Source organism: Empidonax traillii, unplaced genomic scaffold (assembly GCF_003031625.1).
Source record: "Empidonax traillii isolate 1590-97213 ecotype Southwest subspecies unplaced genomic scaffold, ASM303162v1 scaffold597:size822913, whole genome shotgun sequence".
Lineage (NCBI taxonomy): Eukaryota > Metazoa > Chordata > Aves > Passeriformes > Tyrannidae > Empidonax > Empidonax traillii.
In genome coordinates, this window is record NW_020955790.1 from 200,148 (window position 1) to 224,768 (window position 24,621).

The following is a 24,621-nucleotide window of genomic DNA, read 5'->3' on the forward strand; positions in this document are numbered from 1 at the left end:
CTTTTTCCAAGTTCACTGCAGTATTGACTGCAGAAACTTTGGCAGTTATCCCTATGTAGTTTTGCAAGAGGAACACTTTCTCACTTGCCATGTAGGTGTACTCTCAGTTTGAAGAGATAAGGGCATCACAGAATGGTTATGTCTCTGTATATTAACTGAAGTACAGAAGACAAAAATAAATCTGATCTGTGCCCCTTTCTGTTCTGCACAGGTAACAATTTTAAACTAACTTTCAGTCTTCTTACTGGACAGGTGATGAATGTAGTATTGCATGGACACAGGGCTGCCATAAATAACAATGATGTGGCAGATTAATGTGGGGGAGTTACGACTCCTTTTAAAAATTTGCTCTGCCTATAAATCTGTTATGTTTAACTTTGTTAAGAAATCAAGGGTGGGAAAGGGTAGGAAGGTAGTACGTCTTGTGAAAAAAAACAAAATTAAAATCTACAGCTTTTCTAAAGAAAGTGAAAAATAAAAAATTACAACTCTTAAAGAAAAATTGTTAAAACAATTAAAATGCACACTTAGGAGGTGGAGCAAGCAGCACTACCCGAAGTACCCCTACCCATCAGTACTGCATCGCTGCCGACCTTCAGCTTCAGTTTCCCTGCCAGTAGTGCCGTCTCATCATCACCAAGCACTGTTTCAAAAACAACGATGAACAAGGTAAATCTTTCTTTGTATATCGTGAACGCTTTTTCAGGATGAGTATACATCTGCTTTGCTGAGTGTTAACTTTTTCTGTGGTGCTCATGAAACGAACCACCATGAGTTTATAACCTGTTGAATAAATCACAGTGGTGTTCTGCCTGGGACCTGGGGAGGGAGGCATAAAGTTCTTGATTTGGCTTCTGTCCGTCTTATACACTCACTTGCAAGCTTAATTTTCTTGTAACTCTTAGCTGTGGATTAGAAATATCAAAGATCAGATTTCCCAACTTCACTGCAAAGTGTCTGTTGGGTAGTGTTGTTTCACCTGGATGTTTTTCTTCTAGATACAAACTTTAATTCTTTTGAAAATACAGGTACAACCAGCAAGTAATGTTGGCAGTCCTATGTTTGTATTTTCATCTCCAATTGTGAAATCTACTGAGGTGGAAGTGCTACCTCCATTGTCTGTAAGTAAAATAAATAAAGACCAATGTTTTCTCAAGGCTTTAGTAAAATACGGCAGAGCAGTAAAGCAGTATTTTCCCCTGGTAAGGGGAAAAACTATTATATAGATTTCTGACTCGTAATTTGTTATCCAGCATCCACCAAAAGTTTGAAGACTGATTTCAGGTTATTATTTGTGTGAAACTTGATTAAAATTACTTAGAACCTAAAAAAAAAAATCTCTCTTTTTTCGTAGCAGATTAAGTTTACATTTAGTGTTCCTGTTGCAAAGTCAGCAGAGCTTTCTGGATCCGTTGATACACCAGTGACATCCTTATTTAGTCCAGGTAACGGAAATTTTAGCATTTAAAATCTCAAGTGCTGATTCTCTTTTTTATCGGTATTAAGTAGGCAATCTGTCATTTCTGAGCATGTTACAAATGCCAGACAAAATGTTTTCAGTGACAGGTCTGCTTTTAACCAAATTGTAACTACAGACTGCTGTAAACGAGGTAGAATTTTGAAGATTCTTATATAAGAAGAATGAAATGTGGAAATTCTCATTTCTAGTAGATGTGAATATATTCTAAGTGGATTTCTTTTTACAAGGTATGTTTTGTTTTACAGGTAGCACCACTGTAAACAGCACCAGCAATAAGAAGGAAGAGGAAGAAGAATACGATGGCCTCTGCAAACCTGCTAAGTTCTTAAAGCAGGGAAGTGTGTTAGACATCCTAAAAAGCCCTGGTGAGATAATGAACTCTTTTAAAAATATATTGTGAAAAATAACGCTTGTACGTAACTGCGTTGATTTTTTTAAAAACCCAGCACAACAGCAACAAAAAAAAACCCCTCATTTGTCAAGGCAATGTTAGCTCTAAATACAAACACAGGAGAACATTACAATAAATGCTGCATCTGTTAGAGTTGATTCTGTTGTAAGTGGCTTTCATTGCTGAAAGGAAAACTGCAACTTCAAAGCAAATGCATTTCTTCTCCTTACATATTAGGTTGCAGTTGAAAATTAAATATAAAAAGAATTAGTCGAATAGTCAATGTTTTGTTTTAAATAAATAACATTTATGTAATTGGAAAGGAAATGTTTGTAAAATGCCTTATGAACATTCCTTTCCCACCTTCACCATCTCCACAAATGAAGAATGGTAATGTCATTCCTGAAGATGTTTCCAAAAGCTGCAAATCTTTTGGCCTTAAATTATAACAGTTACTATGGATTCAGATGTAAATTTTAAGTAGAAATGGGCTGTTTCACTTAAAAAAATTTTAATTGCAGTTGTTTTCAACTGTTCATTAAAGTGTTCGTGTTTAGATAAAGGGTTTTGTTTCAAGGACTGTATTGAATTTGTTCTTTTCCCATAAGCCTTGAGTTGTAGCAGGACTTTTTATTATGAAGTGACAAATCTATATGCTACTTAAGAAGGCAGTGGCTTTTTGTATTGGAAAGAGCTAAGTGAGAGAAATTATGTTGGATGTTTAGGGTAAAACTTACCAGTGAAGTGACATTAGTTTTCTTTATCAGTTTAAGAGAGAAGCAGGTTCTGAATCCACACTGCTCAAAGATTAACACTTCTGATATTAAAAAAATAAACCAAAACAAAGCAACAACATCATAATAATATAACCAGAAGTGCTTCATTTTAGCTTTACCGGTGATTTGTGCTGATATTTAAGATATATTGCCATAGCATTTTCATTAGTGTTTCCATGTTGGTGGTTCTTGTTTCTGAGAAGTTGTCACCTTTAAATAAGGAGTTGGTCTGTGTCCAGTGCATTTTGAACAAAGATTATAGATAAAAATGGGTTTTGTCTTACTTTTTATTAATTATTACTGCTCCAGGTACCAGCTGCTGTACAGCTATCAAAGTAAATGTGAGTCATCTACTACAGCAGAAATAGCTTTAGAAATTTGATTCGGTTGGACATGGTGTGTTAAAATGAAATTGGATTATGTCTAGTCCATGACAGTCAGCTTTCAGTATTGTTTGTTCACACTTGTATCTACCATTGCTAGTGGCAGATACATAGGAGATTTGTATTTAAAACTTTCTTGGAAATTAAGAGTTAAATCAAGCTTTAAATAAATGTCCTGTTGTGTCCCAGCACAGCATATGAAATTTCATCCCTTTAGATCAGGTTTCCAGGGACTTCCTCTTGCGGTTAGTTGGAATGTATAGTTGAGACCATTGACACTCAGTTTAAATCTATGCTGTCTAGTATTATATAGGTAACTTACATGCAGCAGGGTATTGCTTTATCACTAAGATCTCTCCTTTTGTTTTTTTCTGTTTTTTTTAAAAATTATTTAACTAGGCTTTATGTCTGGGAAAACACCCTCCTGTTCATCTGCGGAGCCTGTTACAAGCACAGTGGTCTATACAAGGCCTGCAATAAGTAGTTTCTCTGCAGGTAAAGACACCTCTAAGCAAGCATCCTCGTTTTGGCAGTCTGACACTTACGACCCGTGTATGCAGAACAAAACCACAGATGGAAAATGTGTAACATGCGAAGCTGCTAAAGTGTCAACTGTTGAGAGTACGAAACAGACGATAAGTGTAAGTCAGTGTGTCTCCTCTAAGACAGCAGTCCCTACAGCAGGGACATTGGGCTTTGAAGACAAGTTTAAACCAGCACCCAACACATGGGAGTGTGATACCTGTCTGGTCCAGAACAAACTTGAAGCTACAAAATGTATAGCGTGTGAGACACCAAAGCCTGGGACAGGAGTGATGCCTGCTCTGACAATGCCAGTGGCCACAGACAACTCGGTGACAGTGACATCCTCCTCCAGCAGCACCGGCACAACAGTCACTCTGGGATTTGGAGACAAATTTAAACAGCCAAAAGGCTCTTGGAACTGTTCGGTGTGCCTTGTACAAAATAAGGCAGAAGACAGCAAATGTGTAGCTTGTCAGTCGGAGAAAGCAGGTTTGTTCTTTTCTTCTCAGTTGTTTCAATCTCAGTCTATGTGCGTTCTATACAGAATAAAATATATTGCATCTAAAAAATCCTTTCAGCAGCATGGCTGTATGCCAGACAGGATGGATTACTGGCTCTCTGCAGGAATGGTTGCAGGCACTTTGGAGGTCTCGGCCCAGATTCCAGCCTGTCACATGAGCTGAACTGATTGTGAAATGTATTAGTGCAGAGCTGAATTGAAGCAAATATACCCTGCTTTTCAGCTGGTGAGGGAAGATGACTAAAACAGATGTTTTAATTAACTTTAAACCAGTTGACTCACTTTCATTGGGGAAAAATGTGAACTCCATAGAGTTAAAACCTACTGGGTTTGTTGGGCTTTTTTTTTTTTTACTCTTTTAAAACCTAAGTAGAAACAGTATGTATACAACATGGCTAAAAATGTCTCCAGTCAGCATTTCTGTGTAATTGAGCAGAGGTGTGAAGCCAGATTCCAAGACAGTGTAGTTCTTAACTAGTTGTCTTAAGCCAGAACAAAACCATATGTTCAGCTATGCCTGTGAAGGCTGTGGTGGCCTTCCAGAGCACGTGTGACCTTGTTTGGGGAGATCGGGGTCATTATAGACCCTGGGGAGGCTGGTGCCTTCTTTAGTTCAGTTCTGGGTTTTTTCCTGTTCTATGTGATTGTAACTGTTACTGAGTGAATTTATTCTTCTTTAAAACACAGATAATTATTTTAGTACTAATTTCCATTGTCTCTTAACATCATTTAATGTCAAAAACACCCTTGCAAATACATCGAGGGAGGGGGAATTAATATAAGATGGACTAGATTGTGCTTTTGTAATCATTCTGTGCAGTAAGAGTGGAATTTCTTCTGCTAAGAATAATGCATTTTAGAGCTTGTTCTCATGGACTTCCAGCCTCAGAGTGGTCAGCTGGCACTTTTGTCCGAAACTCTGACCACTGCAAGGAAGAATTTTAGAACTGAGGGGTTTGCCATGACTGTCGTGGCACAGAGAATTGCAGAGTTATATTATGTCTGTCAAGGGGATGAGTGAGGCAGGTAAGATGGGTGGATATAATTTCTCTGGATGTGCTCTTCAACAGGAGACCCCGTTCCTGTCTTTACTGTTTTGAATTCGAGACATTTATCTTCTGCCTCTCTCTTAAATGCCACCCTCAGTGGTTTAAAGTTGTAGCTGATAATTATGTGATGCTTTTGTGCCTTCTGGGTGTCTGCTTCGCTCCTCATACTGTGGAGCTCAAGTTTGCTGTTGGGGTGCAGCAACAAGCAACATCTCTTGCGGGGGATAAAAATCAGAAACAAAAAATCTGAAGGCAAGCATTGTCCTCCGTGCCTCAGCAACCTGTTTCTGCTGCTCTTGAAGACAGCGTAGCTTGTGTAGGGAATGGAGAGTTGTGGCTTTGGAAGCTTTGAGTTCCTCTCTCTTTTTTTTTTTTTTTTTTTTTTTTTTTTTTTTTTTTTTTTTCTTTTGTCACTGTAGTTTTGAACGTTTCCTGTCTTTGTGACTTGCTGATGAATCATTCCAGTAAATTCTCAGCCTTTCATCACTTGACAGTGATCATTAACTTGAGTGATGCTAACTTTGACTTACCAGTTACTTGTGTCACCAGAAATTCTTTTAGTATTCAATGCGGCACCTGTAATTTACATCTGAAATAGGCCACGTTGCTGTATTTTATGAACTGCAGTTGCTGTTTCAATGTCACTGGTTCAGTTTGTGCTTAAAATCATATATAAATTATAAAGAGGAATCTAGGTGTTCCTGCTGTTTATATTCTCACATTGTGTTTGAAATTAACTTGTAGATTGATGGTTTTTTACTGTTATGCTTGTGTGCTTTACAATTTAGTGAGCATTGGAGAATTTCTGAAAAGGTTCATGTTCACTTTATAGTTAAGCAGGATGATTAACTGTCTTGCTTCTTTCTCAGGGAGTTCAGTGCCTGTGACCAGTAGCAGTGTTTCTGCATTTTCTGCTTCTTCTGGAGGTTTTCTGGATTTAGACAAATTCAAGAGGCCTGAAGGAAGCTGGGAATGTGAGGTCTGCTTGGTCCAAAACAAAGCAGAAGCCACAAAATGCGCAGCCTGTGAAAACGCAAAGCCAGGCACCAAAGCAGAGCTCAAAGGTAACACTTCATGAGAGAAACAGAGGTGTGCAGTTTGCAATTTATTTTTCTAAGTAGAGTGATTTTTCCTTTGAGGTATGACAGAATTGCCTGGTTTTTTGTCTGTGGATATTGCTTAAGGAAGGTAAAGTGTCTATGTTTCCACACCCGTTCCCCAGAAAAAACATGATTTTTTTCAGAGAAAAGCTTATATCAGTGACATAGTTGTTCTTTGCGAGCCTTACATGTTGTTCATTTGGAGTTTAGACTAAAAGCATGGTCTTTCAGAGAAGTTAGCAGCGTGCCTTTCTAAGCCAGGTGCTGGACAGAAGAGCACCACTGAGAAAAGGTCTGTGCAGACAAGCGAGCGTGGAGTTTCCTTACTTGGTTTTTGTGCGTGTGTGTGGGTGCATCATATATCGCAAACTTGGTATGTTTTTATTTCTGCAGGTTTTGGTACTGCTGCTGTGTCTACAAATGCTGCAACGCCATCATTTACGTTCGGTGTCCCGTCATCGTCCTCTGAATCTTCTCAAACATTGGGCAGCACAGGAAATTTTAAATTTGGAGAACAAAGTAGCTTTAAGTTCGGCATTGCACCTGAATCTGCATCATCCAACACTGTGACTGGGGAATTTAAGTTTCCTACTGGTTCAGGGAACTTCAAATTTGGAGTTTCTTCCTCAGACTCTAAGTCAGAAGACAGTAAAAAAGAAAGTAAAAGTAATAATTTTACCTTTGGACTTCCATCTACAACCAGTCAGGCCCCTTCAACATTTCAGTTTGGAACAACGAGCCTGGGGCAGCAGGAAAAGAAAGAGGAACCAGTTTTGGGAGGTTTTGGTTTTGGCACAAGTTCTACTTCCTCCATAGCTACCAGTGAGAATAAGACCGGAGTCAGTGGCTTCACTTTTGGAACTGTGGCAGAAAAGGAGGTAGCATCACCTGCTTTGGCATTTAAGAAGTCAGATGAGAAAAAGGATGAAACTGTTTCAGTGAAGGGAGGCTTCTCTTTCGGCAGCGCAGAGTCTGCACCAACCTCACAGTTTGTTTTGGGAAGGGCAGAAGAGAAGCAGGACTCTGTCACTTCTGCCGGTCCATTAGCATTTGGAAAGAAATCTGACAATGAAGAGTTAAAGGCACAACCTATCTTTTCATCTGGGACAGCTGAGCATACCAAAGAGGAGAGCACAGCAAAACCTGTATTCAATTTTAGTTTTGGTAAACCGTTGGAAAAGGAAAGTGAGCAGGCAAAGCCGCCTTTTGCATTTGGGGCACAAACCAGTACTTGTGGTAAGCAGAACATCTTTTGCCTTCACATGTCTGATCATGTCTAGCAAATTATAGCTCTGAGGCTGTACTGGACAAAATCTGTGGGATTTATATGCTACCTGCAGCCTGTCTTTAGTTCTGGCTGTTGATGCATAGACAATATGTGGCAATTCCTTCATAGATTTCAGTGAGTTTTAACATTATGTTTAGACAAAAGGATTGCCACACCTTAATAAACCTTATTATTGTATAAGGTATAAGCACAGAAGTTGTATTGTCTCCGTAACAGCAGCTCAGCTGGTGATAAAATCCGTGACATGGTGCAGTATAGAGGCCTCATACTAGTGTTGTTTTTTATAGTGAAAGGGAAGGAAAGAGGGAATATGTTAATTCCATGTACTTGCAGCTGTGCTACAGGGAATACTGCAGTTTCTCTACTGCTACAAAGGTACAAAAATCACTTCATAGATACTACACAGTTTTGTATTCCTCTGATTTATTGAAAGTCTGCAGTGGAGGATTAAAGTTCTTCATCGATGATTACTGTGTGAAAAATTCTTGGTTGTTAAATTCCATTTGTGTGACTTAGTAACCACGTTTCTTCCTTTCAGATCAAGGAACATCTTTCAGCTTCTTGAGCTCTAGTTCCTCCAGCACAGTCGTACCCACCACTTCAGCCAACAGCAGCGGCATGTTTGGCAGCACCCTCTCTTCCTCAAACCCTCAGCCAGTTCCCACTCCCTTTGTGTTTGGACAACCCAGCAACACTGTGACCAGCTCTGTTTTTGGCAATCCTGCAGAATCTGCAACATCTCAGTCATTTGGCTTCTCTCAAGAAAACAAACCAGCAACCACATCTTCCAGCACTGGCTCGACACCTGCTCCATTTCTCTTTGGTTCCGGAGAAAGCAACACCAATGCAGCAAATTCAGGCTTTACTTTTGGAGCCACAACTACATCGAGTTCAACAGGTATGTTTTCAATAGATACTCTTCTGCTTTTCTCATTTTTGCCATTACATAATGGACCAAGGAGATCCTGTTTCATTAATATTTTACTTTGGAAAATGTGCAAGCCAAATGCGTGGAAGTAGGGAAAAATAGTATTTAAATATTCAGCAGTATAAATTTAAGCTTATTCTTCTCTAGTCTGAGAAATACAGTTTGTATAGGAGCTTTTCCCCATGAAAATGAATGATAGTTTCTTTCTTCTTGCTATCAGTCCAGTGCTTACAGTTGGAAGTCAGTGTTACAGCTTCCCTGATTTTTCTCTCCCATACCTAAAACTCTCAACTGTTTTAAATAATGTCAAGATTTGCAAAGTCCTTCCCTCACAAGTATATATAAATGGAGTTCCTCTAAATGCAATCACTGCTGCTTAAAGGTTGGTTTTTACTAAGGATCATGGCCAGTGTTTGTTAATCATCCAGCAATTTAGAGAAGAGAACAAAAAGAAATACAGAGTTTCTTTATGTTTTATGTTCGTTACCCCACTGCATGAATTACATGAATAAATGCATGAAGCAGTACTACACCAGACCAAATCCATCAAATTGTCTGTTTTCCTGTGAGCCATGCAGTATGTTGAAAATAAGATTGAACCTGTGAGGGAAAGACTTTAATCTAGTTCGATCTAAAGGCTTAACTTTGTCAGTCACAGAAGTTTAATTTGCACACTTTTTCATGTTTCAGAAACAGAGAGAAAACAGTCCGAAATTATAGCACCCAACAGATTGATTTAACCTGCTCACAAATCAGTAACCTTTAGTGTCATTTTGTTAGTGACACCATGTTTCCAACATCTTCACAAATGCAGAAGCCTTTATTTTACCGTGTATCTGTTCATCATGGAAAGAAAGCCATTCCAGGTTACGGTGCAGTAGAGGGTATTTCCTGTTGCATGAGGGCTGCTTAAATTGCATTAATAGTGCAGATAAAATGTCCCTTTTGCACAGCACATCTGCCACGTGCGTTCAGAGTCACTGTTGAGTTTTGGTTTTGTTCCATTATTTCTGCTGGCCATGCAGAACTGAAGCAGCTAACAGTTGGACTGGTTGTTGATGATAGGTAGAGAAATTAGGCTGGTCAACCAAATTTTTAGTACAGAGATCATCACTGCAAGCTTGATTTGACCTCCAGAAGCTGATAATGGTAAACACTTGGACAGGGGAGGGGTGCAGTTGCTGACAAGAAGAGAGATGCGTGTTCTTGTCCTAATAAATCAGGAGTGTACTTTGTGTGTTTGAAAAATACAGTTTGAGTGAATCTTCTCTGTGTGTGGTAGAAACAGCTTTTAGTAAATACAGATTAAGGCATACCATTTCTGGGAATTCATTTGTAGAGCATAAAGAGGCAACCAGTATGTTTGAGATTTAATTCTGTCTGACTCTGATAAACATAGTGTTTCTCATATTACTTAAAACAAAAGGTGCAATTCCTGTTGTGGCTGATCTCCTGTTCGCTTTACATATCCACACAATTAGTTTGAAATTAAAATGAGGATTCAGCTACCAGACTTGGGGTTTTAGAACCTTTGTTTCTAGATTAATTCTTCAGTATGGGAGGGAAACAGCACATACTGACTGACACCCTTCTTCTGCTCCCCAAGGGTCGTCGCCTTTGTTTCTGTTTGGCTCTGGGCCCTCAGCGTCTGCTGCCGGCCCACCTTTTGGTGCCAGTCAGCCACCAGCATTTGGCCCGAGCCAAGGATCCGGCCAGCCAAGCGCTCCAAGCTTTGGATCGCTGTCGTCAACGTTGTTTTCAGCTGGCACTCAGCCTGCTCCTTCTGCCTTCGGCTCGGTGACGAGCAGTACTCAGCCCTCCGTGTTTGGACAGCAGGCAACCCAACAGCCAGGTTTTGGCTCTGGTACCCCCAGCGCTGGTGAGTGCCCACCACCCTCCTCTTCCCTTTTGGTCTCAGAGATGATACGTTTTATTTTCTTTTTCATGAAGCTCACCTTAAATTATACGCAGAAGGAAGACTTTGGCCTTGCGCTCGTATTCAAATGTAGGAATTGTCCTCCATAAAAATAATGGGTACAGGGGTGTGATTTGTGTCTCAATTCTGGCTGTGGAGACATGATGTGCTGTAGGTATCCAGCTTCACAGTAAGCCTTCTCCACAAGAGACTTAGCAGACATGGAGATTGCAATTCTGCCACAAATTCTGGGCTTTATTTTCTTGAGAAACCTAGTGATTCAAAGGAAGTGTTGAAAACCATGGAGTAATCACTGACTGGTAAGTTTGTGCAAAACAGAAAGGCTGGAGCACTGCAAAATTGTTATTTTTGGATTTGTTAGAGTAGTTCTTAGTTATCTGACTTTAATAGGCTTCATTGTATAAAATACGGTCAGAATTGTTTTGGATTTTTTAAACATTTATGGGTTAAGACATATTAAATGATCTTTTTACTAATGAAGTATAAAATACCATGGAAAGGTATTTATGTGTAAGAAGGACCTGTTCCACATTAGTAACAATTCAAAAAGAAAACCAACCAGAACGTCTGTATTTGATATCACATCAAGTACTTTAAGGGAAAAGCCTCCCTTTTTTCCTCTCAGAAGTTTTATAAAATAGCCTCCATTATAAGTAATGGATATTTTTGTACTCACCAGTAGAGTAGTTGGCACACCACATTACTCAGTCGGTCTTTCATAAATTAGGTAGCAGTTCAAAGGTAAAATTCTCCCTGGATTGTCTGTGTTGCTTATCATTTACTTTGATGGTAGAAATGTTTGGGGTTTTTTAAGATGAGGTGCTGTGTTTTAGTGCATTAAAGGAAAGGGAGTCGCCAGATCAACTGCAGGAACACAAGAAAATTTACTTGAATATAAATCTACGTGATTCCAGGCTACAGTTTAAGACTTTATTAATAAACTTCAGTTTGCATAGGTATAAACTTTATGGTGGCACACAAGTTAGCAAACAATTCATTATCAGTGTGCCAGCAATATTACTATAAGAATCCCTTTAATCTCTGCTGAAGTGAATGGATTCATTCAGTACGTGCTGTTCCTGTAGTAGTCTGGCACTTCAGGTGCCACTCCCACAACTTTGTCATCTTGAGCAACCTGCAAAAATTTTTTTAATAAAGATAGTGGGAGAACATGAGGATTCTGCTGGAAAGGATGAACTCAAATTTCAACTTTCTTACTTGCTTCTGCTTCCACCCCATCTTCCCAGGTTCTGTATTCCAGTTTGGAAGTAATACTGCTAATTTCAGCTTTCCAAATAGCCCGGCAGTATTCACTTTTGGTGCAAATCATCCTGCACCAGCAGCTCCTGCACAGCCTTCTGGCACTTCAGGATTTCCGTTCAACCAGCCTTCAGCATTTCCAGTGGGGTAAGAGACCGTATCAGAATTTCACTTGAGCTTCGGGTAATATCAGTGGACAGTGTTCAGCCTCTACTGCTGTTAAATCTTGAGGTGTTCAGATGAACCTTGGAGTTTGAAACTAAATTTGGCACCCTTCCTTGTATTGGCCTGACTGGCTAACTAAGCAACGGTATCTTTAAAGGAGCCTAGCTGTCAGGAATATCACACATCAACACATGTGAGATTGTCTTGTTCTTGAGAGGTAAAATCCGTATCCAGCCATTATGCTGCTGCTTACCTTCTGAATAAGAGAGATTTAATTGGTTTTGGTTTCTGGAACTCTCTTCCTCCTGTTCATCATTTGCCGTTTGTTGCCAGCTGGTAACTAGTGAGACAAGACTATTGAAACAGTTGTTCTGGAATATCTACTCAGTGCTGCTACTGAATTTTCAGCTACACTGTCCTAAATTCTGAACTACTAATTTCTTTTGATAGGACTAATGGGAAAAATGTTTTCTCTGCCTCTGGATCTTCAGTTCTTGGTCGGAAGATAAAGACTGCAGTTAGACGTAGAAAGTAAACGCCTGATGGGTAAAACATCAAAAACATTGGAAGCAGCTACTACCCTGACTTGTTCAGCTTCTACCCTGACTGAATTGTTCAGCTGCTACCCTGAATTGTTCAGCTACTACCCTGAATTGTTCAATTATTGGGATTGTACCTCACACTGGCTTATCGGAAGTCAGATCTGCCTAAAGGAATATAAAACCTAGCTTTTCCTGTCCTTCCCTTCCCTCTCCCCGTTACGTTTTTCGGTAGCAAGTAAAGTTGGCAACAAGGCTGTTCTCAAGCAAAAGTCTCAAGTTACTTCTTTCACTGACTCGGCATGGTCTGGCTGTAGCCCTGAGTAGAGCCTGCACAGTGAATGGCTTGTACAATACCTCTTCATCCGCACCACTACGTGCGCTCATCCGCGTTTACTGACGCCTCGAAATTGTAATTATATCAGCGAGGGATGCTGTATAGAGTAGAGAATGTTGATAACGAATGATTTCTATGCTGAGTTTGTGCTGGTGTATGTGTGAAGTGAGTGAGTTCGGGTGTATCGTGCACTAAAATTTTCTGATAGAGGAAGACTGATTTAAGGATGATCCATGCTAAGGACTTGTTAGATCTGTAGTTCTTCATTTAATAATTATATGCTATTTCTATATTTTCATTCTTACAGCCCTTTATCACCTGTCTCGCCTTGTTATTTTATTATGAAACATTTGTAAATACAATTTTGTTTCTCTATGTACTTTTTTGGCATAACAAATCTGTGAAATGAAATTTTAATTTTGTGTGTTACGGCCATTTTTGTTTAGTATTGTCTCAGATTTTATGTAAATCCCATTATTCAAAGTTGCCTAAATCCATTTAGAAAATCTTTAAAATTGGGAATTCTTAAAGTAAGTTTATTGGCTTTTCTGATCCATTTTTGTTTGGACCAAAAACCAGTATTGTACAAAGTATTAAGTATATATTTTTATATTTACTGAAATGGACTGTGGTGACTTTGGATAATAAGGAAAAGTTTAATATTAAAGCCATGTTTATTACAGTATAATTAACATGTTAAACCATGGGATAAATGCCATCAATAAAAACTGCGAAATACGATCTGGCAATTTTAACTCTCCCTAAAGGCATCTGGAGCTGTAACTGTATGACATGGTTACATCCACCTGAGCAGTGTCACATGCTTTCTTCAACCTCTGCTTTTTCACAGTGTCACTGATTTTACAGGATCTTAAATAAGGTCTCCTGTTACAAAGGAGAGTTTTATTGTAGACTGAAGCTTGGAGCAGCTTTATCAGTGTGTCAGCTGACCGCAGTTCATTATTTTATAACGCTGTTAAAAAAAATGTTACAAACATTCACCACTGTTCTAAATTAAGAGGAAAAGGTACCCCCAATTGTAAATGAGTAATTAGGGGGTTTCCACTTCTGTAGCAGTTAAAGGAACTTCTTGGAGAGCAAACATTATTCTAGTAAAATCACAGGAAATGCTTGTTCATCTGGGGACCCACCGCTGAGCTTGGTACCAAGTCACAGCATTCAGTGTATGACTGAGATACAGTTTCTTCCTTCAGCTAGAACAGAAGAGACCCGTGTAACTGTCTGTGCTGTAAATGTCCTCAGGCGCAGGGCTGGGGCTTTTGCTGGCACTGCTGCCCTTCAGAACACGGCTCACCCCTCCTACGGCTGCAGGTGCCGGCAGTACAAAGTGAGATGAGTTTGTGTGCGTGAGCTGGACTCGACAGCAGGACAAAGGCCAGCTGCCCTTTTCACGTGTAAAGCGCCAGTCCCTGTTTCTAGAAATAGAAAATACTCAGCAATTAGACTTCAAAACCACCCACAAACACTGCTGTTCAGTCAGTCATATTGTGCCTCTGTAGCTGTGAAAGGATTATTATGCAGTTACATATTTCCACTTGTCTAAACCTGAAAAATGCCACAGATTTTGCTTTTCCCCCTTACAATAAATCACTGACCCAGTACTCATCCTACAAACAGAAGAAGGTGGCATCTTCACTGCAGCTTGCATAAGAGATGAACTAAAAGCATTTCCAACTCCTTAACATATATATTTCCATGGACAGGCTCTGTCTTCTTGCATTAGTTGTTCTCTTTACCTCCTGTGGAAGGGGTGGTATTTTTCTGCAGGGTAAGATAAAGCTTCCCTTATATCTGAATTAGTAGCAATGAAGTTTTAGCCAACAGTATTGCTTTTCCCTTCCCTCCGCCCCCCCACCTTGAATCCTAGTTTCTAGGTCACTGCTACAATAAATAGAACAAAACTTCTTTTTGTGAATAGGTAAAACTCACCCTAGAAGGGACTCTGGTTGGCTCTGACAGCTTTAGTTTTCATCAGGCTGATTGCCATGCCTGACGTCAGTGCTTAAGTCAACATTCTTTGGAAGAATGGAGCACAGCTCCGGGGTGTTTAGCCTGGAGCAAAGGAGGCTCAGTGGTGACCTTATTGCTCTCTACAACTACCTGAAAGGGTATGGGGGTGTCTGATGGGGGTCTGTCTCTTCTCCCAGAAGTGACAGGACAAGAGGAAACAGCCTCAGGTTGGCCCCAGGAGGTTTAGACTGGACACTGGGAAAAATCTTTTAATGGAAAGAGTTGACAAGCATTGAAACAGAGCACCTATGGATGGGGTGGAGTCACCATCACTGGCAACACTCAAAAAACATGTGAATGCCACTCGAGGACATGGTTTAATGGTGAGCATGGTGGTGGTGCTGGGTTAACAGCTGAACTGAGAGGTCTTTTCTACCCTTAACAGTTCTATGATTCCAGAAACAGTTAAGTGGTATCTCTGAAATTCTGTTTCAGCTCAACATGTTCAAGTGGTCTAGCAACAAAGGGGTGTTTTCCTGAGGCCTGTCTATTGCCATTTAAATATTTTTATCTCAGTGATGCATGTCATCATTATTAGTCCTAATGGTACACTTAAGATGCCAAAGCTTTTTGGTAATAAATCATTAGTGTAAAACAGTAGTAACCCTCAAAAGTATGAGGTATTTTGATACTGATACACTGTCTGATTGAGCAAAGACTCAGAACTTTCCTAGTCAAGACAACACTTTTTTTCACTTCAAAAATAAATACTTAAAAGTAGTTATCTAAAAAATTAGCAGCTTCATTCTGAAGAAAATCTCATTCTCCCACTAATCAGCACTGGATCCAGTCCTGATTCATCATTCCAAATGGAGACTGAAATGCATACACAGAAGAACATGACTTGGCAAACAAAAGTATTGCAGAATATGAACACATTACTAGGTTATTTCAGCTCAAGACAAGAGATAACCAAGCTCTGAAACATATCCACTGTCAACAAAACCACTGTCCAAAACTGAAGGCAGGGTGAGAACTTCCAGCCACTGAGTGGCAAGTTAGGCCTATGGGAGGAACAGACAAAATTCTAGAAAGAATTCCAAACACTTGCTCAAATTTTACTAAAACATTAACATTGTTGCTAATACTCATTTCCCAAGATACTAATAACATGAGAACAAATTATCCAAGCTATGTAGTCATGCAAAATATTAGGCTTCTTTATTCAGTATTTAAGTTATTCTGAATATACAAACAATTAGCCAGAATGATAAAGTGAGAATAACCAGTATTTCTGCAGATTTACACCCATAACACATTTCAGATAACATTTTCTGCATGCTCCTGGAACACATTCAGTTGTTTTGCTCTGCATTATATGCAAGAAATAGACAAGTGCTTTCACTCCAAACAGAAGCAAAAAAAGTTACCTTTCATTAGTGTGATCTGTACTGTTCATGGCTCCAAAATTATTTACACACCAGTTCACTAACACTGCAGAGTAACATACATACCCTTCCTGAAGGAAAAAGCAGCTATTCTTTCACCTCTTCCTTAGCATGGACAAGTGAAGTAAGTGACAATCATGCAAAAAACTTTTCACATTAACATTGTGATAAAATACTTAAAAGGTGAGGGAATATGATCTGTGAAGCAGTAATAAAAGACATGATAACCACTGCCGATCTCTCTCTCTCTGCACACGTGGCAATTTAACGAACATGATTTGCCTTGCTGTCTAATACTGCAGTTCTCTTCCCCCTTATCCTCTGACAGGAAATGGCCTGGAAAAAAACTTGATTTTCTAGTTACCTGCCAACATCCAAAACTGTAGGAGTAACATTTCTTTTAAGGTGGAGTATTCCTAGGGATCTGCTTTCCACAGACTGACGAACAGAACAGCTCCTTTCTGCAGTTAAAGCAGCCACTTTCTGTCTCATCAATCAGAGGTTAATACTCCCAGATTTAATACATATTGTCTCTCCCAAACTTCTTTGGCATCTATGAAAACTCCAGTATTTTGAAGGTAGCTGCTGGCATCATACAGGAGCCATACATTTTCTTAAGCTTCTGGATCCGTTCCCATTTAATTAGGGCAAAAGATTCCGACAGACACCTCAATTTCAGTTCTGGGGTAGGTCTTTATTTTCTGGGGGTGGGAGGGGATCTTCAGAACCAGTCTGGAAATCTCATCTTTTGGTATCATCTGACTCCATTTCTTCTGACCACAATAGTTCCTGCTACAATATCGTAGGCTGTTCTGTTATGCTGGAAAAATAGCAGTGTAATAAATGCAGGAAAAAACGATGCAATAGAAAAATTCTTGATCAAAGCTCGTACTGTGGACCTGAAATGAGAATAGAACATTCAGTGCCTTATTTTCACTTTTCTGCTTATGTTAGTAATTAACTTCCAAGTTTAGTGCCTCGGTTTTGCACAGTACAAAGATCAATCTCTGGGGGAGATTTTACCACCTGAACCGAAAAACATTCAGTGTGATTAAATAATTACCATTTTATTCTTAGATCACACAATCTGACAATAGCTCTTGCAGTCTAATTATTGCAAAGGTCAACAATAAAGCAATGGTGTATTTCCTCCAAAATCACACGCTTTCAACACTCTTAATCTGAGTGCAACGTGACCGAGCCAAGAGCACTTACGTTGTCATACTGACATTGGAGGATGGAATGACTAACACTCGGCTGGGTGCAATAAGTACGGAGGTGTCACATGTCACAACTCGTAGTCCAAGCAAGAATTTCCCTGGGGTTGCTCCACCTGCTCCCCAAATACAGATTATCTGTAAAAGAAAGGTTATTTCAATTCCACACACCACCATGTAGTTGATAGGTCTAGCAAACTTGGTTATCCTCACAACTACGTGGATGTCATAAGCTTCAACATAAACCAAAATACTGTAAAGAGGATTTACTTTATAGGTCAATGGTGACAGAATTTTTTAAAACCATTTCTTCAACAACTGACAACTATTAATGATAAGAGTTAGTGCTTATGCGTACTTACCTCATAGAAGCAGACTAATAACCTGTAGATGAGAGCTACTATCATCATTTTCTGCAGATCTTCCATGGATGTGTCTTCATCTATTTCCTCTATGATGTAATGCATGGCAAATTTAGAGATGTCCCTGTGCAAAATAAAACTGAACTTCAAAACCATCCTCTCAATACCAATGTCGCCCCTTTAATACTACAATTCACTCCTTCGGTTCTGGTATTAGTAGAAGAACAAAAGCTCCTTGGCTCTCTGATACTAAACAAGCCATTAAAATTCAGAACGCTAGGTTTCCTTCCGAGTTGCTGCCTAGCTTGTTTTGTGTTTTTCATTAGGAAAAGATCGCTCTTTATTACCACTTTTGCACAATGGTATCCCTGGGTAGTGAGCTGCGGAATTGTTCTGAAAATTCTCACGCTTCTTGGGAGGTAAACAGATTCTGCGGGTGATCATCTAACTTTGTATAAGTGGAAGGTATCCAAGTCTCCAAGTTTCTACCTTACAGAAACTTTCAACAAAAGAGAACGCTTCTCTACAAACACGAGGGAGAAGTTGCAAGTCTCCCTAAGCAAGCAGGGGAGCCCTGTATCGTCCTGTGCATGATCAGGGTTCCTCATTCTCAGCAGTCTTTACTGCTCACCATACTCTACTGGAGGAAGGCACCTTGGTATGCAACAGGAAGATTTTAACTGAAAGTAATCAAAACCACCTGGTTTTTATCCTAGCAGAGCTATGTGAAGCATCCATTTTGAGTTAATAGCATATTTTCACAAGAAAAATTCCACATATTTAACATTCTTATCTGACACCTGGAATGGATATAATTGCAACATGCAAGAGGTTTTCACTCATGAATCTGAGACTCACATAAAAACATGTAGTCCCACTTCCAAACAGTCCATCTTAATATTATTACTACTTTCCCCCTCCCCTTTATTCAGACTTAAGGATTGAAAAGGAATTAAGAAAACAGTGTAGCACAACCTGCATGTCCCTTCAATACAGCCTTGACCTGAAGTGTCTTTCTTGAGCCTGAGAGGAGGTGTTTTTTTCTTAACAACTCAGCCTAACCTCAACCTCACATCTCATAAGCAGAACCATCCCCCCCACCCCACCGTTTCTCTGAAGTTCCTTGTAAGCAACACTTACTGGCTCTCACAAGACCAGTAACATTGAATGTGCTGTAAATTACACCTTCACCGCTTTACAGAAGCAATGTACACATAGTTGTTCCCCATCTTTCCAGTACTTCATTTTGTAGCATTATCAGGCTACTACAACCAAAATGGAAACACAAGCTGTCAGGTTACAGTTGGAGGTTTTGGCAACTAAAGAGAACTTGAGATTTTGGCATTTTAATTGCTGCTTATCTGAACAAAACCCACTGATTGCTTCCACCGACATATTTATAGTTTTGGATTTGACCCTCTTCCACACACCTTTCAAACTGCAATTAAAGGTGCCTGGAAAATATTGTCTGTACAGTAACACTTTATGGTCAATCAATGTTTGGATGGCTCTTGAGCAGAAAGCTCAGGCTCTGAAATGTGTTTGCATAGGAATGCAATTACTGACTACAACAACGATTGACTACTCATCTCTTAATCAAACTGAAATAATTGATTACCCCAACCCAAAGCAGAATAACTAAATGAGTTGAAGAATAAGATAGCTACAGTTAAAGAAGCAGATAGAAAAAGAAAGTCTTTGAGGTAAACTATTACATTCGTGTACAAAAATATAAAATGAAGAATCTTTCAGTCTAGTGCACGCTAAACGTTTAATTGTAGTTTCTACACCCAGTAAAGCCTGCAGTATGGTTGCATTCCTAGCAGTGAGGCTGCATTTTCAAGTACATACATATCTGATATGCTTGATCAGATTTTTTTTTTTTTGTGTAGGTTAGTACTGTTTAGGTTAGAAATCTAAAAACACAGCACCTTAGAAGATGCTGTGAAAAAACTTAACTCCATCACAGCCTGATCCAGTACATTTTAAAAAGCTGTTTAAAAACACAAGTTTATTTGTCAGTGTTTTTTCTTTGAAAAATATAAAGGACTTGTTAACAATCTTGCTATTGCCTACCCTTAAATAAGTATGCAACTCTACTCTGTCCTTAGTAAGGAGTTTGTGAGCCTGTACACCTGTACAAGTTCTTTGCTTCCATCAGATGACCCAAAAATCAGGACACATTTAAAAGGAGATTAACCTAGTGATGCTTTTTCCTTAACTTCTGTCAGTTATTCAATGCCCAAATGTACCATAAATACAACCTGACACTTCAAAGAGCATGAAAAGCTTAAAGTTGTATAGAACAAAGCTTTAAATTGTTCAACTTACTTTATTCCACTGAGGTGCATAATACTTAAAATGATGGTTGCCTTTATAAAGAACAGAATAAAAAAATCCACCATCTCTGCTATGAACCTGTGTGCCAACGAAGGGATAAGGAACTCCCGACCTGTAACAGAAATGGTTAATATTACCCAGATCTTACTGCAATAACACAGTTAACACTATCAGCCGAAGAACACTCCACATTAACCTTTCTGCAAGGACATACTCAAGATCTTGATCTTGGCTCACATCTTCTTCAAGAAAATTTTTTTATACATACATTTTTTAAAGTTACCTGAATTGTTTAAATTGAGTTAAAAGAGCCTTCTTAAATTAAATTATTTCAAACTGTGAGTCCCCTCATGATAAGGATTACAGGCAAAATCATACTTTGTTAAAGAACTGAAGTGCATTGAAGATGCATCAAATTTTGTGTTCTTTTATTTAGAATAGCCTCATAGAGAAGTAAATCTGAGAGGCCAGATAAAAGACAAATTAGATCTTAGATCTACCACAATTTTCCTAGTGCTCAACAGCAAGGCTTCCATGTGTACCAAGTACCAGCTCTCAGAGGAAACCACAGCATATTTTGTCTCCACTCAGAAACAAACAGGAGTGGAAGAAAATATTAGTCATACTTGACATAAACATTCCTATAGACTACTTATAAATAGAGCACAGCATGCTGCTCTACCCCCAGCCAGAAAATGTACCACGTTGCTCCTCTGTTAACTGGCCCAGTGCAAATGGGCACAAAGTAAGTAGTCCCAGTTACAAGACCTTGTTGCTAATGCTACCTCAGGTGATTAAAGCAGAGAAAACATTAAAGAGTGTCTTAGAAAGTTTCCAAGGAATACTGTTGCAAAACAATTTCGTCTGGACCCAACTACCACCCCTCTGTTTCCCAAAGGACAAACACAACTCTCACACAGAATCTGCAAGGACTCACATCAAAACTTCACTTAGAAATACCCAAAGTACTCCTCGAATTAACCTACAGGAAATAGTTACTGGGTTTCGTACTGTTTCCGAGAACAACTACCCACACACACAGGGAAACAAGAAAAGAGGAAAGAAAATCATTCCAATTTCAAAAAACAACATCAAATTTCACTTGAAATGAGCCTCCACAGTCCAGCTGCTGAGGCTGATCCTGCCAGTCGTGGCCCTGTGAGCAATGAGAGCCAAGCCTTGTTTGTATACCTTTGTTTCATACCTGCTGCACCAATAATACCTCTGCATCTATAGTATCAAGTAGCAAGACTCTTATATATATAATACTAAAACTCCTCCCCGTTGTCAAAGCCTGCCCAAGTTGGTCATTAAATTCCAAGATTCTTCAGCTAAGTCAAGTGGGAGCATAGCCAGACTCCCAGTCCTGGTCTGAGCACACAGCAACAGGCAACAGCCTTCAAAGGTGCCTTCAAAGCAGCACCTTTGTTGAAGTTAGTGGCAGAGATTCACTTGAATAAACCAAATTCAATGACTGCATAAGGAAGAAGCTACGTGGGGCTAAGGATATAAATATTCAAATTTTGTTAAACTCCATTACATTAAGAAACCTTGGCAACCCTTAAGACTCTGGCAGATCTACACTGCAGCGATTAAGATGTTCCTCATATTAAAAATCTACTATTTTGCCAAGGGTTGCTGTTTGTACGGCAAGGACAGCCAAATGCAACATCCATCCAGCTCAAAGTATAGGATTTTACATCAAGATTAGCACTAAAGATGTGTTTGCACCAGTCAGCCACAGGGCAGCTGGGGCCTGGATGCACGTTTTGCCCTGCTGTTCCCAGCAGATGAGCAGTAATCTCCTGCAATAAGGCAGGGAGGGGCAAGGCGAGGATGAGTCTTAAATCGCGATGACCGCGCTGTTAATACTGGTGCTCTGGCACACACCTGCGGGCAGGTTGAAGAGGGACAACAGGCCCTTGACAATCCCACTTTTTGACATCCCAGTTTAAAATCTGCAACATCAACATTAAGATGTCACTTGTTTCAGCTTATGTAAGCACACTGGGCTGTAAACTGCCGGATACACGGCCTGCCCTGCTGAGCCTGCTGTGTGGGCAATAATCTATGGCAGGAAAGAAGGAACGGTAATCACTTTAGCTGTTCCAGATATATCCATCTGCAATCTGAAGCCAAAGCATGGGCACAACAGTCGTTGTTTATAATTGTACTGTACCACTATATCCCACACAGAGTTCCCTTAGGAAGGCCAGGTGTTGCAACAGTACATAACATTCCAAATAACCACGTTCAGCAGCATGAAATGCTACTGAAGCCCTAAATTACATTTAACACATGGAATTAGCTCCTGAAAAACTAGGTAAAAATCCAAGAATAATTTCAGTCTAGCCTTTGTCCATCTTCTCTTTTTTAAGGACTGGCAATATGTGTTTATAAGCAATCTGTAACTCAGAATCAGAGCACAATTACAGAAAATACTACTTTGTGTTATAACCATGTTTAAGCAACATCTGCTCAAAAACACAAGATAGAAGCAGGTTCAGAAGCTAGATCCTCTTCCCCTCAAAAGAAGGGAAAAGGAACTAAAAACATTTTTCAAACACACACAGCCACTGAGCTTATAAATAATGTTACAGATCAGTAATGTCGTACTTTGCCCTGCAGAGAGAAAGGAGATCTGGCTTTTCTCCAAAATCCTTCACCAGTGCTCTGCTCCACAGTCTCCTACCATTACTCGAGGTGTTATGGAAAAATTCAGGGAATGTCACTTATTATATGTTCCTTGACTTGTGAGAAAGAGTTGGGGCTCCAGGTTTTACCTCTGACGTGATCAGAGCAAGTTTGCCTTACTCTTGAACAAATATAAACAGAAGGCCTGCTGTGCACTGCCGTCAATATTTACAGCTGTGACAGACTTCTGTTTATCTCCTGCCACCAGCTTGTCCAACGTCAGCGTGCTTTCACTTCTCTGCTTCGATTTCATTAAATGATTTTATTTGAGAATCAAGAGCCGGCTAAAACCGGTAAACTTAGTTTAGATTTCATCATCTAAACAGGCTGCTTATAAATCTTAGATGCATTACAAGCCCGTGACGGCAAGAATAAGTTCCACCAGAAAAGAAAACAACTCCTTCGTACCCACGCAAACATCTTGCAACCAACTTACACACAGACCAACCAACCCTCCCAAACCTGATTACGGATCAAGCTCTGGATGTACCACCTCGGTATTAGGGCCGTCACCCTGTGTCCCAAACCTGCCCATGGGCCAAGTTCAGGCTCCAGCACCTCAGTGTCAGGGCTGTCACCCCACGGCACAGGCACAGGCCCAGGCCCCGGCCCGGGCCCGCCGCACACGGCAGCGCAGCGACCCCCACCGTCGCACACCGCCGGCTCCCCCCTCCAGCCCCCGGCTCCTGGGGCCGCTCATCCTTCTCCCCACCCCTTCCCCACTCACCTGCCGGCCGCCCCGCGTCCCGGGGGGCAGCACTGCCGCTGGTGCCGGCGGCGCTGCCGGAGCCCGCCCTGGGCACGGCGGACACCGCGCCCGCCGCCCCCGGCCAGGCTGGGGCGGCCGCACCGGGGGCGCGGGGCCCCGTCCCGGCGGGGGCCGCCTGTGCGGGCGGCGGAGCGCAGAGGTAGAAGGGGCTGTAGCAGTAGTAGGCGGCGGCGGCGGCGGCGCTGGCGTTGGGTGCGGGCGGCTGGGCGGCGGCGGCGGCGGCGGCGGCGATGAGGGCGGGCGGGCAGCCCTGCCAGCCCAGGTACCCGCAGTACGAGTCCCACAGCCACTGGTGCACGCGCCGCGCGTACTCCGCCGCGCTCAGCGGCTTCGCCCCGCCGCCCTCCGGAGCGGGGCGCGGCGGCGCTGAGGACGCGGCGGAGGGGGCGCCGGCGATGTCGCCGTCGTTGCTGTGGCTGGTGTTGTGGCTGGCGCTGTCCTCCCCCCCGGGGGCGCTGCCGCCGCCCCCCGCCATCGCTGCCGCCGCCCCAGCGCCGGCCCGGCCGCGCTCCGCCGCCGCCTCCTCCATCGCGGCGGGCGCCCAGCGCTCACCGCGCGTGCGCGGGGGAGGTGCCGCGCCTCTCCCACTTGGTGGGGCGGGGGGGGGGAAGGAGCGACACGCAGCCTGGCGAGGAGAGCGCCACGCCCGGAAAGAAACGGCCTTTCCACCCCCCCTCTCCCCCCGTCCTGCATGTGAGATGGTATGGCCGGGCGCTGTGGGCGCCCCTGGGGCGGCGGTGGAGCGGCTCCCGAACCGGCTCGTACGGAGCCTGCACAGTCAAGAAGTTCTTATACATCTTTATTTTCCTGTCTAAAAAAAAAAAAACCCACAGAATCAGTTTAGGTTGGAAAAGACCTCTGAGGTCATCGAGTCCAACCTATGACCAAACACCACCGTGTCAGCTAGACCATGGCACTGAGTGCTAAGTCCATTGTTTCCTTAAGAACCTCCAGGGGCAGTGACTCCATCTCCTCCCTGGGCAGCCCATTCCGATGTCTAATCACCCCTTCTGTGAAGAAATACCTCCCAGTGTTCCCCCTAAACCTCCCCTGGCGCAGCTGAAGACTCTGTCTTCTCCTCACTTGTTACTTGGAAGAACAGACTGACACCCACCTGGCTACACCCACCTTTCGGGTAGTTGT

At 41.4% G+C, this 24,621-nt stretch overlaps 2 protein-coding genes across 5 annotated transcripts in view; one reads left to right on the forward strand and one right to left on the reverse strand.

The window, feature by feature from the left end:
* Positions 1 to 13,415, forward strand: part of NUP153 (nucleoporin 153) — a 45,005-nt gene extending 31,590 nt beyond the window's left edge. For 3 of the 4 annotated variants that reach the window (XM_027898429.1, XM_027898430.1, XM_027898432.1), the window contains exons 12-22: positions 532 to 669; positions 1,029 to 1,121; positions 1,355 to 1,445; positions 1,726 to 1,845; positions 3,430 to 4,044; positions 5,994 to 6,188; positions 6,618 to 7,460; positions 8,051 to 8,410; positions 10,047 to 10,319; positions 11,624 to 11,783; positions 12,252 to 13,415. In XM_027898429.1, the coding sequence (XP_027754230.1) occupies positions 532 to 669; positions 1,029 to 1,121; positions 1,355 to 1,445; positions 1,726 to 1,845; positions 3,430 to 4,044; positions 5,994 to 6,188; positions 6,618 to 7,460; positions 8,051 to 8,410; positions 10,047 to 10,319; positions 11,624 to 11,783; positions 12,252 to 12,336 (2,973 nt within the window). In that variant the 3' untranslated portion in view covers positions 12,337 to 13,415. The remainder of the gene's footprint in view (positions 1 to 531; positions 670 to 1,028; positions 1,122 to 1,354; positions 1,446 to 1,725; positions 1,846 to 3,429; positions 4,045 to 5,993; positions 6,189 to 6,617; positions 7,461 to 8,050; positions 8,411 to 10,046; positions 10,320 to 11,623; positions 11,784 to 12,251) is intronic. The other variant, XM_027898431.1, reaches the window with a different exon arrangement.
* A 2,429-nt stretch (positions 13,416 to 15,844) lies between these two features.
* Positions 15,845 to 24,007, reverse strand: FAM8A1 (family with sequence similarity 8 member A1). Its single transcript, XM_027898434.1, has 5 exons — positions 23,437 to 24,007; positions 20,007 to 20,127; positions 17,676 to 17,799; positions 17,312 to 17,451; positions 15,845 to 16,995 (listed from the first exon to the last, which is right to left on the reverse strand). The coding sequence occupies exons 1-5, from the start codon at positions 24,005 to 24,007 to the stop codon at positions 16,851 to 16,853; spliced, it is 1,101 nt and encodes a 366-aa protein (XP_027754235.1). The 3' UTR covers positions 15,845 to 16,850.
* Positions 24,008 to 24,621: the final 614 nt, after the last annotated feature.

Bases quoted from the DNA above. Each gene is read 5' to 3' on its own strand.
- FAM8A1 (XM_027898434.1), bottom strand. From the start codon at position 24,007: ATGGAGGAGGCGGCGGCGGAGCGCGGCCGGGCCGGCGCTGGGGCGGCG. The intron at 17,452-17,675 runs GTAAGTACGCAT...TTTCTTTTACAG, and splicing joins TATTAGTCTGCTTCTATGAG to ATAATCTGTATTTGGGGAGC. The intron at 16,996-17,311 runs GTAAGTGCTCTT...TTCTCATTTCAG, and splicing joins TCCAATGTCAGTATGACAAC to GTCCACAGTACGAGCTTTGA.